The sequence below is a fragment of the Miscanthus floridulus genome, chromosome 7 (genome assembly GCF_019320115.1).
Source record: "Miscanthus floridulus cultivar M001 chromosome 7, ASM1932011v1, whole genome shotgun sequence".
NCBI classification, from domain to species: Eukaryota; Viridiplantae; Streptophyta; class Magnoliopsida; order Poales; family Poaceae; genus Miscanthus; species Miscanthus floridulus.
In genome coordinates, this window is record NC_089586.1 from 95,717,842 (window position 1) to 95,735,538 (window position 17,697).

The following is a 17,697-nucleotide window of genomic DNA, read 5'->3' on the forward strand; positions in this document are numbered from 1 at the left end:
GTTCAGTACGATCACCGCTTCCAGACAGCCTTTCACCTGGATTTCTACTCCAATGTTATTCTCACAAGGAACCTTATGATTGCCAGGTCTCAGTGGATTGACTGGCAGTACGTTACAGAGTTGCAGAAGGCCTCAGTTGATCATGCCATTGCCATTTGCTAGCGAACTAGGGTTTACGAGATCATGGAGTTCTAGCATGACTAGAACACAGAGGTAGTAGCTCAGTTCTATGCTACTCTGTTTGTTGAGGAGGATGAGCGGCGGATGCACTGGATGCTTGAGGGCCAGTGGTATAGTGTTGACTATGATATTTTTGCTGCCCATCTTGGCTTCTCAGGGGATGATCTCCAGAGGGACATGATCCACACCGAGCAGGTGTTACCTCCTGAGCAGCTCGCCTACATGTATCCTCCAGGTGGTGAGAGAGGAGCTATGGGGAAGGTTCTAGGTCTTCACCCTACCTATAGATACCTGGACAGGATGTTCAGGAAGACTATTGACTGCAAGGGTAGAGACAAGGGCAACATTGTAGATTATTCCAGGAACCTACTCCACAGGATGGCACCTGATGCTCGGCCCTTCAACATGTTTGACTTTATTTGGTCCGAGAATAGGAGTGTTGGAGAGAGACCCCTCAAGGGCTATGGTTTTGCTCCTTATATCATGCATATGATTGAGCAGGTGATAGGGCACACATTTGAGTATGATAAGATTCACAAGGCCCTAAAGATTATTGCAGATCTGCCTGAGACAGGGTTACCTCTAGCAGGACCAGGAGGAGCAGCAGCAGCACCAGAGGCAGATGCACCTGGGAGTGGTGCACCAGCAGGAGCTTCACCTTCACCATGTGCTCCTTCATGTTCTACTTCACGCCATGGCAGTCCTCCTTCGCCTATCCGCAGGCTTTTCAGCTCCATATTTGGGATGTGCCGTGACATCCAGACTAGGCAGCAGAAGGAGAAGGAGGCTAGGAGGAAGGACACTCGGACTTTGAAGCAAATTGCTTCTAATCTTGAGCTTGATCCTCCTAGGTCTCCTCTATCAGATGAGGCAGCCAGTGAGCCTGAGACTGAGGAGCAGCAGCAGGCTAGATATGATAGAGAGTATGTTGAGTTCTTACAGCAACAGCAGCAGCAGCAGGCACCTGAGCACCCTGACACTCTACCACTTCAGGCTCGTGTGCCTACTCACTCTCAGCCACGTCCCAGCACTGCCAACGACTATGCTATAGATTGGTGGAGTGACCTGACAGGTGGTGGTGGCTTCTATGGGTCTGGTGGCTATGACCCGTCTGGTGCAGGTGGTTCTCGTCCAGCCGGTGTTGCATGCTCAGATGATGAGGATGCTGGGAGAGATGATGATGATGATGATGTTGAGTGATGCCAGAGATTAGTGACAGCTTGTAGCCCCTTTGTCCTTAGTATGTCATTGTTGGACCTTTGTGGTGATAGATGACAAAGGGGGAGAGAGACTGATTAAAGCTTCAGGATAGTTTTAGTTTCGTTTGCTTATCTTTGTACCTGAAGATATGTACTGCAGGCTGTAGTTTGTTTTTGAGCTTCATTGATTATATCTTGTGAGAGATGAGACTTATGCTTTATCTATGTATCTCTTGAGACATGATCTTTATCTATATATCAGTGGTTTCTAGACTTGAGAAAATTTGTAATGAGTACTATGTGTGAATTACATGTGTCATATTTATTTTCATAAGGACTATGCATGCTAGAATGAAAATATTTGATGTGATGCCTTTATATTTATTCTTGTATGATATATCTTGTCATATGCATCACGGTTTCTCTTTGTCACACACACATGCACCCCAAGGATGCAATGATTTAGGGGGAGTCTCCTATTTGTTTTAGTATGTGCAATTGACATTTGAGGTCAGTTTGTGAATTCTAATCATAAGCACATATTAAGGGGGAGCCTCTCATAAATCATTGAACCCAAAAGTTTAAATGTTTATATCATTTTGTAAGCTTTAATCAAGTTGTCATCAATCACCAAAAAGGGGGAGATTGAAAGTGCATCTAGCCCTTTAGTGAGTTTTGGATGATTGTATGACAACGTGATTAAAGGACTAACCCATTTGCTAAGTGTGAACAGGTAATAGGTTATCTCACAGGTGCTTAATGAAAGCCAAAATGATGTGTTGTTGTATAAACAATCTAGTTCAAGCATAAAACAACAATGCAAATGGAATTCATGTGAAGGCTTATTTCTTATGGGATTTCCTTGTACTATGTGAAAGCAAGCTCATGATTATTAGTTAATGAGACATGAGGGATTGCATTTGGAATGGTCTCATATTTGAAGCTTCCTAAATTAAAATGAAAAAGATAACAATACATATGAATGGATGATTCAACACAAGATGTGACTTGATGGCTTGAGATGGTGAAGATAGCAAGGAAAGGCTTCGAGGTACTAAGCAAGGGTGAAGGGCAAGCGACGGCTTGGCGGCCAAAGAACCTAGCTAGGGTGAAGAAGAAAGTACTTGCATTTAGTTGAGGTACTAATCAAGTTAAGATGGTCATATTGATGTGAAGGATCAAATCTATAATAAAGTATTTGATGGAAGTGACTTGATATATTTGAGATTATTCAAACTTGATGAATGGAATCAAGTCACATGCTCAAGATGGCTATGCTCAAGTGAAAAGATCAACATCAACATGTTAGCACCTTTACTTGATGAAGATTGGAAGGGACGGCATCAATTCAAAAAGAAATCAACTCAAGTGGTATAAATTCATTTTTGTGTTGATCTTGAGTTTAATAGGTATGCCGTACTACTAAGAGGGATGCATCATGTTGATAGATAATGTTTCATAAGTGCTCAAGCCAATCCATGTGAGTTTTGAGAATTTGAGCGACAAAAGAGCTAACTGATTTCTTGCTGGTCTAGTAATACCGGACATGTCCGGTATTCATACCGGACTTATCCGGTATTTGACCAGCAGCTATAAAGTTGTTGTTCTCGGGTTGGTTCGTTGGGAGTTCCAACGTAGGTCGGGAGTTCCGACGGTCGAGAGTCCCGGCATGGGTCGGGAGTTCCGACGTCTCGCACTTCGACAGACTTGGAGGTTTCACTGTCCTAGTCATACCGGACGTGTCCGGCATGGATGACCAGAAGCCAACCGCTAGTTTTCAAAAGCCTTGAGCGTCGGGAGTTCCAACATACGTCGGGAGTTCCGGCACCTCACTAACTTTAACTCAGTTACATGTTTTTCAAAATTGCTGAGGGTCGGGGGTTCCGACTTGAGTCGGGAGTTCCGACGGTCGGAAGTCCCGGCATTCTTCGGGAGTTCCGACGCTTCACAACATCTCTGTAACTTAGTTACCGTTGACGCAGTGTGAGTCATACCGGACGTGTCCGGTATGCATACCGGACGTGTCCGGTATTGCAACGGCTATAAAACGGCTAGTTTTCTAAGGGGGCTGTAAATACCCCCAAGCCTCCACCTTTGGAGGCTACTGATTCTGCTGAGATAGGCACACGTTTTTGAGCCTTGCCAACTCTCCTAAATCCTCTCTTAGTGAGTGTGTGATTCAAATTGCAAAATCAATTTGTGGGTTAAGAGAGAATTTAAAAAAGAGAGCAAGCCACCACTTGAGCACTTATGCATATTGTCAATCTCGTGATTCGCATTTGTTACTCTTGGACTCTTCGGTCCTAGACGGTTAGGCGTCGTCGGAGAGCACCCAAGAGATTGTGGTGTGCCTCGGAAAGTTTATAACGGTCGATTCCGCCGCCTCGGAATCAAATTAGTGGAAGGAGGAAAAGGAGTTGGAAAAGACTCCGGCTAGAGTGACCTTCATGGTACCCTCTAGGGCTGACCTTCGCTGGGTCGCCCGCAGCCCCCTCAACGGAGAGTAGGACTCAAACGAGTCCGAACTTCGGTAAAACAAATATCGTGTCTTAATTCGCATTTCATTTGATATTTGTGTTGCTCTAGCTATTCTACAGGTTCTCTATGTATATTGTCATCTCCATTAAGTGCCTGCAGTTTAGTTTGAAGATGGAAATCGAAAGGAGCAAGTTCGGGGCCGATCTACAGAAATCGTGTATACCGGACATGTCCGGTATTTCCTGCCTGCACTGAAAATATTTATTCTCTGTTCTAACTTGGTGTTGCAGGGTTGTAGCTTCTAGATATATTCTTTATACCTTGTTTACTTTGTGGCTAACTTGTGAGGGGTGGTAGTACTCTTAATTTGGAGTTTCCATTTTGGAAACTCCCCTTTCTAATTGTTTTCGCATTTAAAGGTGTTAATTTTCAGAAACGCCTATTCACCCTCCTCTAGACGGCATCCTAGGTACTTTCAGTGTTACTATGTCTTTATATATATATATGTACATATATTAATTTATTTTCCTTTAATTCAAACCTGTAGACTCGATGGTTGGAGAAAAAGGTCATACGACAAGACCAAATCAAAGCAATTCAAGAGTCTATAGCCAGATTTTTTAATGAGCAGGTCATCGATTCTAAGGGCGAGTTCTACTTCGACCCAACACTGCCATAGAAGCTAAACTAGAGGATGAGAGGAAACTTGTTATATCACAACAACTGTAATGCAATCTTTTTGTAATATATGCACATGAAATAATATAATGTAAAATACACATATGCATGCATGTATATATATATATATATATATATATATATATATATATATATATATATATATATATATATATATATATATATATATATATATATATATATATATATATATATATATATATTTCTATGCTTGAATTGTGTGATTTAATACGTTCATTGTGCTTGAACCGAAACATACTGTACGTGCGTATAAATGTATAATTAGCAGCGTACAATATGACTTCGAAAACCTATTTTGAAAAGAAAAGAAAAAAGAAAAAAAAACTTTTAGTCCCGATTCGTATTACCAACCGGGACTAAAGATGCCGGCCATCGTAGCATGTCAGGAGACACCAACCGAGACTAAAGGACCCCTTTAGTCCCGGATACTTGCTCCCGGGTGAGGAACGCGGAGTAGAGGGGGTTCTCCACCGGGAATAAAGCTCTGTTCTCTACCAGTGAACAGGGGCGGATCCAGCGGTGGGGCGGGGGGCTCAAGCCCCCCTACCCAAATCGAATCAGTGCAAATTACTGTAGAGCCCATATTATTTTTTAGGCAAAGTTCTACAGTATAGAAGAGGCTGAGACTTAAAATCGAGCAGCAATGTTGTTTAGTCCCATAAAATATTTCCTGGATCCGCCGCTGCCAGTGAAGGTAGAGGCCAGGCCACTGCCGTGCGTGTGCACAGCGGTGCGTGGCGCTTGCGCGAGCGTCGAGCCGCGGCGTCATTGCTGCGGCTGTGGTGGCGTCGTTCGACGGAGCCGGGTTGGCAAGTTAGAGGCAGGGGCACCAGTCCGTGCAAGGCCGTGCGGGGCCGCGTGCCTGGCGACGTGCCCGGGTGGCGACCATGCATGGCCGCGGGTGCGATGGCAGGCCGGATGGCTCGACGGGGCTTCTGTGCTCTGGGCTGCGCCAGCATGTCCCCGCGGGTACACGCGGAGGGAGAAGACAGTGGAGGGCTAGCAAGGTTCATGGCCGCGGTGGCTCGGCTGTGCGTGCACGTCCACGGGTGCTCGCGAGCAGACACCGGGACGGGGCTCGTGCGGGAGCACGCTGCCGTCGTCATGGCGGCCGGCGGAGAAAAGGCGATGCCTTGGTGCTTGCTAAGGCGATGAACGCCGTGCGTGCAGGTGACTAGGTGGTTGCCTCGGCCACAGGCGGAGAGCAGAACGCTCGAGTTCGACGGCGGCGTCGGAGCCGTTCAGGCTCGAGCGGTCTCATGCGTGTGCGTGACTGTGTGCGGACCGTGGCGGTGGTGATGCCATTCCTGGTGCAGCCGTGCCGGTGTCCGTGCCCAGCAGACATGGCCATGGCTGTGATGGGTGCGTGCGCGTCGTGCCCAAGCTGCAACTTCGCGAGCTCGGCTCGAGGGCCAGATAGAGGGAACAGAAGGCGATCAAAGGTTGGCGCCGTTGCGACCTCAGAGCGGCAAGGCCATGGCGTTCTAGGATTGGGAAAGGAGGCTAAGAGGGGATGGGAGAGAAGTGGCGGCGGCCAGAGGGAGAGGGTGAGGGCGCGAGGCCAAGAGCTCTTATAGCACTGGGGGCTAGGGTTCGCGAGGAGCAGGAGCGTCCTACGGGCGGCGGTGATGACCGGAGCGCGTGCTCGCGGACACGCGGCAGACATCCGCGGCATGGAGCAGGTAGCAAGGCGGGGAAGGTTCGAGAAGGCTAGGCATCGGGTGCAGCGCTAGGGTAACGCGAGGGCACGGCGGATGGACGGGCCTGCCCTTGATAGTCCGTTCGCCGGTCAAAAAGGGAGCGCTCGGCCCTGCTGCTGGCGTCTGCACTCGACAGTGCGGGCGGAGGGCTTCGGTTCCTTTAGGCTCCAGCGTCGACGGAAAGCAGCGGCAAGAAGACGGAAAGCAGCGAGGGAGCAGGTGGGGAGGAAAACGACGACACTATCTCGACGGCGTGTTGACACGAGGGAGACGGAGTGAACGGCGTCTTCAGCTTTCCCCTGCCCCACTCGAGGCTGACGCATGGGACCCATCGCCTTGTTCGTTTAGACTAGTTTAGTTTATAAGCCATGACCAAAAATATAAGCCAAATTCGACCAAGCTAATAACGGCGACGTCGTCTCCCGTCGTTGCGTGCGCGCAGTGGGTTCAGGACGTACAGGTGCATGCAAGCGAGGACCGAGGGAAGCGGGCGGCGGCTTCCTCCTGCGCGTGCTGGGCACGGGATCGGGAAGAGGGGCTTGGGCTGAGGCCGGTGCTCGTGCTGGGCTGGGCCGTTGGCCTACGTGGGAAAGGAGAGGTCGCTGGCTTCAGTTAGGGCCTGGCCAAGCAAGGCAGTGAGTGCTATTGCGATAAGGCTCCGGTTTGCTTGCGACGTGCCTGCTCCAATTTGGAACGGCAGGGATGCAGGGAGCTCACGTAATTAATTAAGGAAGCCAAGCACAGGAGCATGCATGATCGTGATACGTGCTGCTGCTTGATTAGTCTTCACATGCTTCACGTAACTAGGTAACGGGACATAGGAGCATGCACGCCTGTGCATCCCGCGGGCCAAGGGATTAAGGAGAGGTGATTTTCCTAAATTGGCTCTAGGGTTTTGGTCCAACAACTAGCTAATTATTCCTACAATCAAACAATAAACTCCAGCAAAAACCAACTCAAGGCACTCAATACGGAACTAAATTATATGCAGTGCACGAGACTACGACGTCCTAGTATGGAAATTAGACCAAGGGAAAGAGTTGGCTTATGCACCATACATTACAGAAAATTTTAAAAAAATTCGTATTTTTGGTTCACAAAAACCCGAGATGTTATAGGATTGCCTCCACTGAGTTCCTCCCTAGGCCTGAAGTTACTGCCAACTCAGCATCGCCGTCCAAAGCGGCCTAACACTACGTCAAAATAGCACTTCACTGCCGGTTCAAAATACCCCATCACTGTTGGATTTTGAACCAGCACGACCATACCGGCAGTGATGAGGGTAAGCTATCACTGTCGGTTCCTAGAAAACGGCAGTGTTCTTCAACTTCACTACCGGTTCTTTATACAACCGGCAGAGTTCAGTTCCACCAACACTGCCGATTCATAAGACCACCCGGTAGAGTTCAGTTCCACCAACACTGTCGGTTTGTGTTTCAACCGGCAGTGTTGTCGTAAGAATCTCTGCCGGTTTGTGACAAGAACCGGCAGTGATGGCTAAGCCAACGCTGTCGGTTTGTGGCTCCAGCCGACAGTGATGTCACGTTCGCATTTTATTATTTTATAATTTATTTTAATTTATATTTTTTCGTGGAATCAGGTTTTGTTTTATATACGCTACGTAGACGACAGGTCCATCAATATTAAACATTACAAATGTTATGGTTACAGTTCAAATGTTCTTATCAAGATCTCGATCCCTCAAAATAAAAAAAATATTCTCGGACTTCACAGATTGTGCAATACTTCTCGGACTTCTTACAATAATATGGCAAGCCGCTTTGGGCTATACTGGTCCCTGAACTTCACGGATTGTGTAATGAAAAATACTCCATCTTTTTCCAATACCTCAGCTAAGATGAATTTTGCCAGCTCCGATTGCAGCGCGACGATCTCCATGTCTAACAACCTTTCGTGGTTATATTTCTTGCGCTGTCGTACAAAAAAGATGATATCCAAAGAAGAATCAGTAAATCATTTTGTTGAATGATTAACAGACATAAATAAAATGAGTATTATACACACCAACTTATCGGTTTCTTCCGATTTTCCGCTGATGTAGCGAAGTATTGCCCACATTACATAAAACCCGCATTCATTGTTTTCCGCCGGCTGATTTAGGTACTTCTCCTACATTTCGACAACCTTGAATGGGACCTGCGTCCTACCGATATGTCTTCTTCGGACACTGAGCAACATTAAAAGGAGAAACGTTAGAAAACGATATGTGTGATTAAAAAATAATATGTTATTAGGGTCGTGTACTAATTCAACACTGCCACTAGTGCATCCAAATGATGAAATAGTTTTTTCTTCGAGCCCCACATCTTGATCAGATTTTTGGCAAGATTAACACAAATGAAGATGAAATGGTTGCTGCAATCACAGAATCCTAATTATTGAATAATCTTAACGAAAAAAAGCATAAAATTAAAAGCCGAGAACATATACTCATAGTTGTAGGCTAGAAGTATATGGGTTTTGTTCTTCATCTTGAATTCATCGAAAACAGCAATCAATCTCTATTTCAGGTCTTCCACGTCACATCCATGGAGGCCTAGACATGTCTTCTCATTGACTCACAAGGGGTCCAAGAAGCCTATGTTATCCATTTGGTTTTTAGAATACAAAATTTTGCTATATACCTACATTAAATCATGGGAAGTGCTCAAAAGTTAACAATTTATGTCTCGACAGAGTAGTTAATTGTAATATCGTATGTGTAGGGCACTTACATAGTCCACAACGTCAATATTTGTGTATCGAGAGAGCGTTTCTGGTATAGCTGGAACAAGCACTCCTACTCGACATCAAACTTCTCTTCTTCAGGATAATGAAATACATGTGGCGAACGGATAATAACCTCAAAACCAAAGTCCTCCGTCTCTGTTGTTTGAGCCATGTAATATTTATGCAACTGGCGCATATATGTTGTCAAATTTTTATACTCATGATCGGGAACCAAAAGATTGCCCCTTTCATACTTCATTGTCGGTGTTCCCGTCCCTTGTACATCATAATGGATGTTCGCGGCCTCTTCCATGGTTAATTCGGGGTTGTCTTTGACGTACTTCTATATCTTCCTTAAATCTTCATTGTGTATTTTATTGGCTCTTGTTGTAGCGTACTGATTCTGTGTTTGCCTTTCGAATTCGGACTTCAACAAAAATGGAGGTAGTGAGGCACAGAGATTGAAGAAACTAATACAATCTTCCTTCGAGATGTGTGCTGTAAATTTTTCTTCTATCAAGTTTGTAATGCTGCCACTGAACGACCTTTTTCTTTTTTGCTGGTCCACTTTGGGAGCATTAGCGACCGAATCCAAGGACCTTTTCTGCGACCGCGAGGATGCCTTTGATCTTGTTTTGGGCTGAGGTGGATTAGGAGGAGGATGACGACGAGAATTCTATTTTCCCAGGGCTGATGAAGATGGAGGAGGAGGAGGAGGAGGAGTCTTCTCTTTTCTCGAGGCTAATGAAGATGGAGTCAGACGAGGAGGAATAGAAGGAGACCTCTGTGTTCTCGGGGGTGATGGCAAGACATAAGGAGGGGAGTGATCTCTGTTGGGAGATGGTGAGTGATCATCGTGGGTGGGTGAAGACTCGCAGTCGTCCTCATCATCAGAGGACAATTGGTGGTCAAGCTTAATGAAGCGCTTGCGCCAGGCCACTTGAGAGCCCTTGTTATGACCAAGTTTCGGCCTATCTTCCGCTATGGGGTACTCAATGTGTATCTTGTTATACTTCTTATCAAGTATTCTATAAATGGTGATATGAGCGTACCCCTATGGAATTAGGCGGCCATTAATGGTCCCGTCTCCCATAGGCCTAGTCTGGCCGAGCGCCACCTTGTCCTTTGTCCATTCCTGACGGATGTACAACTTGACATTGATGGGTTCAATGATGCCATCCACTGGATGAGGCACATTCACATCTTCTTCATCGAGCGGGGTCGATCCGCAGCTGCTGCGACCCCTAAACTGTGGGCTAAAGGCAGTAGGAGTAGGGTTTTGTGGTACTCCTAACCCCTTAGACAACAAAATTTGCTGCACTCATGCTTCAACAGTTGCCTCAATCCATGCGTCCATTATTTCTTCCATCTCTTTTAGTCGCCTCAAATACTCTGCCTCCTGATCCACTCTACCCCTCGAGATGTCTCAGAGTCTTCAGTCTCACTATAAATCCCCCAACCATCGGCGCGAGGTTCTTTCACAAGTGTCAGTGCAGGTAAGCATCTTTCCAAATTCCAATCTTCTTTGATAATGATTGTTTCTTCCTGCCTAATACTGATCGAACAACCCTCGTTTGCTTGTAGTTAGCCTCAGTCCAGTTAACTTTTCTTTATCTTGGCTTTTGCACAAGCTTGAGACTTGAAGTGACTCATAATCAGCTCTAGGAATGAGATTTGTGAAAGGATTTGCATTGAACTGTCACTCGGATGCATGTCGTGGATCAGAGCTTTCACTGCACAAGCAGCTAGAGAACTGTGAAGTCCAATCTACTCGGCTTCTTTATTTCATTCTCATCGATTTCCAGATTAAATGGACAGTGCTAAGAAGTAAGAAGACCCAAATCTTTTAGAAATTGGTTGTAGTTGTACTTGTACCTATCTGGTCCATGCTAAGATGTGCAAGAGGCTAGGAATTGGATAGAATGCAGTCTTGCCATGCTATTGTTTTTCCATTTCATTGGATTAGAAATTAATATGTTCTAGATCCTGTGTGTCGGGATAATTCCTGAATTGTGACTCATTTACATTATGGTTCACTTGAAGCATCGCATTTCTTGAAGGCTATTGGTGAGTAGTTTGATCAGAGGGGAAATTGGTTGTAGCTGTACCTATCTAGTCTGTGCTAAGGCTAAGCAAGAGTCATTGATATTTATTGGTTAACAATTTCCATAATTTGGTTATGTGTTTAGGCACATGGAGATAAGAAGGGTGGAACCCCACAGGACGGGGTGAAAACAGACAAGGGCAAGGTCTTGAAGGTTTCATGGGATGGGAGTGCTGATTCGTATAATGCGGCAAAGTTGGAGGAGCTCTTCTAGAAATTTGGCAAAGTTGAAGACATTGTTATCAAGACAAGGAAATCAAGGAGTAAGGGCTCAGCAATTGTAGTAATGGGCTCCAAAGAAGTTGCAGTAAGTCCTATTTCTCTACCCTTTATCATTTTAGTGCATTCCATATTTGACTAAGAATAGTTTGACTTATGTCAGTTACTAGAGCTGTCTTTTTTGTGTTAGTGATACTTTGATCTGAATCTTACATGGTTGGTAGGGGCAAATATGCATCTCATACTATCCCAGGAAAGTGACATGCAAAAACTCATAATAAGATAGGATTGTTGGAAAATATTCCTAGTTTAATGCACAAGGCTACATAACTATGTATTACTTGTAATCTTGCATAAGTTAATAATTATGCATCTTTATGCTGATAGCATGGAGAATTCCATGACAAGGTTGGAGTGGTTATCCAGAGAGCAAACCAAATTCTAAAAAGTTACCAGGCAACTAGGTTCTTCTTGTTGTACTACATTATTTCTTTCCATGGTTGTGCATATGCTCTTGTTTTTATTTATCTGATCATAGTAGGGTCCTCCCCTCTGTTAAATATTTGGGATCATTACTGAATGACATTTCCTGTCTTTGAATTATATTACTTGCATTGTGCAATGACCAATACTTGTTTCTCTTTTTTACAGTTATTAGCAATACAGAACCATTTCTCTCTGTTTCCATTAGCAATACAGTTATTAGCATGGAGATTTGTGAAAGGATTTGCTTTGAACTGTCACTCGGATGCATGACGTGGATAGGAGCTTTCACTGCACAAGCAGCTAGAGAACAGTGGGGCATTTCATCAAACACAAAGATGACAGTGAGCCACGCACTCACCGTGGGGGGTGGGAAAGTAGCTATCAGCGTGCTCCTAAAGGCCTCAGTGGTGGGAGTGCAGGCTTGGAGGAGGAGGGGCATGGCCGGCGTCGTGGATGAGGAATGAGGGCACAGATGGCGCAGTGCACGGGTGTCGGCGTTGAAGAAGAGGAGCGCGGGGCTAGGAACAGCTACGTGGGGGGAGGTGGACGGGTGCGCGGGGAACGGTGGTGCCTGTCAGCGCGGGGTGGTGCTCCGGTGGCGCGGGGGGAGGGGTTAGCGCGGGGTTGAAATGAATTTGGATAATTTCAACCCACGCCTCTTTTATACCCATAGCTCATCACTGTCGGTTCTAATTATAAACCGACAGTGATGTGGTGTAGCAGTTATATGTTAAGTAGGATAACTTTTCATTTTCTTTTGAATTCCTCCGACTAACTCAACGGTTAAGACCTCTCAACTTAGCCCCTGAGACCCGTGTTCGAGTCCTAGACGGCCCAAATTTTTTTTGTTCAATTTTATAAATTATTAAATGACTTTAGGAAATGGCTTATCACTGCCGATTGTAAGTCTAAACCGACAGTGATGGAGCAATATCACTGCCCGACCATTATTTAAATCGGCAGTGATTGCGGTGTAGCGGTTACAACATAAGTAAGTTATCTTTTTCATTTCTTTTGAATACATTTGACTGGCTCAACGGCTAAGACCCCGCAACTTAGCCCTCGAGACCCGTGTTCGAACCCCAGACGGCCCAATTTTTTTAGTTTAATTTTATAATTTATTAAGCGGCCTAAAGGTCAAAAAGAAAAAATAAATAAGCCTTGGCACACATCCTATACTAGCGTAGCGGTTAAGTTTCTGAACTCTATAGCCCGAGACCCGAGCTCGAACCCGAGGGCTGGCACAATTTTTTTTAATTTTTTATATATCACTGCTAGTTTTCAAAATAAATCGACAGTAATACCCAGCATCACTGTCGGTTTCTTCTCATCAATGTCGGTTTTTTTGAAACCGACAGTGATGTTTATATATATTAAAAAATTTCTTTTATATACTGAATAAATAGAAGCATATGTATTCCTATGTCGAAATGGCTTGAAATTTCTTTGGCAAGCTTATACACCCAAATTAAAACCCCACACAGGATCTTAGGTTTTTCTGATTAGTTTTTTTATTTATTATATTTTTTTGTGTGCTGAATGAGACAAAGAGGGTGAATTTTATCTTGGACCCAATAGATTTTTTTCATCCACCTCTATAAAATTCTTATCCCTAGGACACATTAGAGCCTATGTAAAAGTTTGACACCATTCTAAATCTTTTCGTGAGTAGACTCGGTTCAATCTATAATTAATCAGTGTCATCACGTAGAAATTTAATTAAACCTCAGAAAGTAGTAAACCATCTCCGAAAAATTCCAAACTTGGTGTTTCCTTCACACATGTCACGTGCAAGTCTAAGAAAAAATTTGAGACCAATACGACACCGGAATGCCTATGAACCACAGAAACCTTGATAACCTATGTGTATAGTCATGGTTCGATGAAAGGACACATGTACCTCTGTGAAGCATGTATACTCCGCCTATGTCGAAATAACTTGATTTTTTTGGCAAGCATGTACACCCAAATTAAGACCCCACACAGGATCTGAGGTTTTTTTGATCATTTTTTTATTTATTATATTTTTCTTTATGCCGAATGAGACAAAAGAGGGTGAATTTCATCTTGGACCCAATAGATTTTTTTATCTACCTCCACAAAATTCTTATTCCTAGGGCGCATTAGAGCCTGTGTAAAAGTTTGACACCATTCCAGATCTTTTCGTGGGTAGACTCAGTTCAGCCTATAATTAAACGGTGTCGTCGCGCGAAAATTCAATTAAACCTTAGAAAGTAGCAAACCATCTCCAGAAAATCCCAAACTAGGTGTTTCCTTCACACATGGCACATGCAAGCCTAAGAAAAAGTTTGAGACGAATACGACACTGGAATGTATATTTCTAGTTGCCCAGCAAATGTTACACGAATTAAATGCATGACAATAATTAAACACACAAAGCCATACAAATTAAAATTAGAACCCAATTAAATTACGACCTTGAAAACCTAGCTAAATAAACATTAATTACTATCGAAATCACTGCCGGGTTCGATCGGGCCACGCACACTAACATGCCTCTGTAGCCATATATGATAATTGATGTCACGGATTATGTATCCGCTTATATCGATGAAGTCCAATGCCTGTATGAGTGTACTCTCTCGTGCCTTACAATACTAAAAGAATGGTCGGCCATAGATATAACCTACTAAGTGACCACTGCCCCTATTAGTAATCCTTATACAGTACTAGCGTCCTTCTACAGTGAACTGGCCAAGGTTACCACTGCAGAAGTCCCAATTGTACCCGAGTTGCTCCGTAGCTTGGTCTAGAAGGACCACAAGCCACATACAACATAGGTAAGGTCCTAGAGCGCAATCTGCATATAGAGAAAAAGAAAAAAAATAGAGAATGGTATTACAATAATAAACAACAAATAACCACGACTCAGGTATAAGTGACCATTTTATCACATCCGCACGGTTGTAGCTCGCAAACCATTCGCTTGCTTGCGGGACAGGGATATCAGCAGCATTCAAAGCAAGTGCCTTGAAGTGCGAGAAATCAGGCACATCATAGCAAACATATCGAAGTGCCTCTAAACAGATGCGCACGACACTAAATTGGGCGCTTATCATGTCCAGGCTCTGTCTTCCCGTCTTGTGGATATAGTTATGATGATTTGTACCCCTCAAAGGGATGGAAAAATTGAGTTCACACGTCTATAGCCGACTACTTGCATTAGATGTCATGTTCTCGACGATGTCTAAGATAAAGAACCAGTTAAGTGTTGTTCGCAGCTAATCTATTGGGATATAGTCTGCGACATATATGTATGCAACAATGATATTAAACTAATTACACTTATTTGTTAGCATAAAAAACAAAAGATGTTGGAAAATATTTCATACAATAGCTGGAACAAGGAACCGTGGAATGGACACATTAGGAGCGAATGACTCATCGCTAGGGTGGAAACCTGGTTCTTGTGGTGGGGGAGGTCCATTTTTCATACCACCTGATTGATAAAATGCCAAAAAATATGAACATAAAATATATGCACAAAAATACTTCTAAGTAAAATGTGGCAACATAATTAAATATAGATCGAATGCAAGGAATAATAATATATATAAATGTAGAATGCAAAGAAACATGAATATAAATATAGATAGAATATTGGAGAAGACAACATATCAATACCATTGAAAAATGTAGGAGCCATGACCAAATCACGAAGAGAGAGAGTGGATTTCTTGAGAAGTGAGAGTGAAACATGAAAAATGAGACTATGAGAGTTCGTGGGTGGGATCGATGTATGTGGTATAGGGGGGTATGGACATCACTACCGGTTTTTAAGTAGAACCGACAGTGAAAGTTAATATCACTGCCAGTTTTTAAATAGAACCGACAGTGAAAGTTAATATCATTGTCGGTTTGTATGTAGAACCGACAGTGAAGGTGCATATATGTAAAGGATATATTTATTTAGATAGTACAGTGGGAAAGTTTTAACAACAACGATATATTTATTTAGATAGTAATTAAATACATCAAAAAATAATAAAAATATTAGAAATAAATGACATATACAATAACAAAGACCTTACACTAAAATTCCATATACGATAACAAAAACCAATTTGCATACAGGTCAATGTTACAATCAATGTGTATCAACACATTATAATGTAACCACCTCAATAGCATTCTTCTAGCACTAACTAGGGTCAAATAGCAGCACTGAGGTGGTCTATGAGCTATACCGGTTGGAGATGACAAGGTGGCATCGATGAATCTGCCTTGTTTGTACATGGCCTTTTTCCAGATGCACACCCCAGTGGATGACTCTATGAACCTTGTGGCATCTCCAATCTTTGGCGTTGCTCTATCTTCAGTAGCATTCTTCTAGTACCTCTTGTGTGCACCATTTTGGTGGACTACGGCGCATAACGATATATGTGGTTTGTTGTGAGAGGAAAACATTGTATCATGGTTCATAAGGCCTGGCTGAAACCAACATGCATGGATAGGCTAGCAGTCGTGGTATATTTTTATTTCTGAACTAAAGTTGTCGGGGTAGGTAGGAGCAGTGTTCCAACTGTTGTGGTCTGTGGGAGCACTTTTGGCATGTGAGGAGCATCTACACATCACTGTCTTAACTATTGGCATGTGAGGAGCATGTTACCAAAACCGGCAGTGAAGGGCCCTGCCGCCATCGCAGCCATTTAGGGGTTAACTAGTATAACTTTTCCCTTTCTTTCGAATTCCTCCAACTGCCTCGATGGCTAAGACTCCGTAACTTAGCCCCCGAGACCCGTGTTCGAGTCCCAGGCGACCCAAATTTTTTGTTTCAATTTTATAAATTACTTTGGGAAATTGTTCATCACTGCTGATTCTAATAATAAACCGACAGTGATGAGGAACCATCACTGCCGGGCCATTTCTCAAACCGGCAGTGATGGGGGTGTACCAGTTAGGGGTTAAGTAGTATAACTTTTCCATTTCTTTCGAATTCCTCCGACTGCCTCAACGGTTACGACTCCGCAACTTAGCCCCCGAGACCCGTGTTCGAGTCCAAGATGGCCTAAATTTTTTGTTTCAATTTTATAAATTACTTTGGAAAATTGTTCATCACTGCCGGTTCTAATAATAAACCGACAATGATGAGGAACCATCACTGTCGGTTCTTTACACAATTGGCAGTGATGGGGGTGTACCGGTTAGGGGCTAAGTAGTATAACTTTTCCCTTCCTTTCGAATTCCTCCAACTGCCTCAATGGTTAAGACTCCGCAACTTAGCCCCCAAGACCCGTGCTCGAGTCCTAGGAGGCCCAATTTTTTTGTTTCAATTTTATAAATTATTAAATGAATTTTCTTTATGCACCTTCTTTCTCCGTGGCCTTATTAGCGTTCCTCTTCATCTCGGCCTAATCTGGAGACTGGAACAGTACATGCATCAAGTAAATGGATCACTCAATAGTCAACACACAAGCCACAAGCATTCCCATTCACATCTCTAGGAGCACATACACCTTTGCTCAATGTCGACTGTGGGCTGGGCTCCTTCGAGTATTGCGAGTAGGGACTACAAACTGGTTGGGGATCAGTGGTGCTGAGGAGCTGTGGATCCCTCACTACTAGTAGTAGCTCGGAAGAGAATGGCCGCCCCAATGTGCTTCTATCGGAAGTCTAGACATATATATTTATATTTATATTTAGCTAGTGTTTAAATTCAGAGAGTAAAGTTTAGAAATGTTACATCCGGTGTCTAATCGAGTGTTTGAATAGTAATAAGGTCAGTCTCAATGGTAGTTTTAAATAACTTTCATTCTCATTAATTGCTATAATACGTCGGCATATTTGCTGAGTTGGCAGAGTATTAACGAGGAGGAGAGAGAAGATGAGAGTTTCATCAGGATCAAACATCCTTCATGGT

The 17,697-nt window shown here is 43.8% G+C and overlaps 1 protein-coding gene across 1 annotated transcript; it reads left to right on the plus strand.

Moving 5' to 3' along the window:
* The first annotated feature begins 5,836 nt into the window (after window positions 1-5,836).
* On the plus strand, window positions 5,837-11,325 carry LOC136465896 (uncharacterized). Its single transcript, XM_066464456.1, has 2 exons — window positions 5,837-6,124; window positions 11,197-11,325. Exons 1-2 carry the CDS (start codon window positions 5,837-5,839, stop codon window positions 11,323-11,325), a joined length of 417 nt encoding a protein of 138 aa, XP_066320553.1.
* Window positions 11,326-17,697: the final 6,372 nt, after the last annotated feature.

Bases quoted from the DNA above. Each gene is read 5' to 3' on its own strand.
- LOC136465896 (XM_066464456.1), top strand. From the start codon at position 5,837: ATGCGTGTGCGTGACTGTGTGCGGACCGTGGCGGTGGTGATGCCATTC. The intron at 6,125-11,196 runs GTGAGGGCGCGA...TTATGTGTTTAG, and splicing joins GCGGCGGCCAGAGGGAGAGG to GCACATGGAGATAAGAAGGG.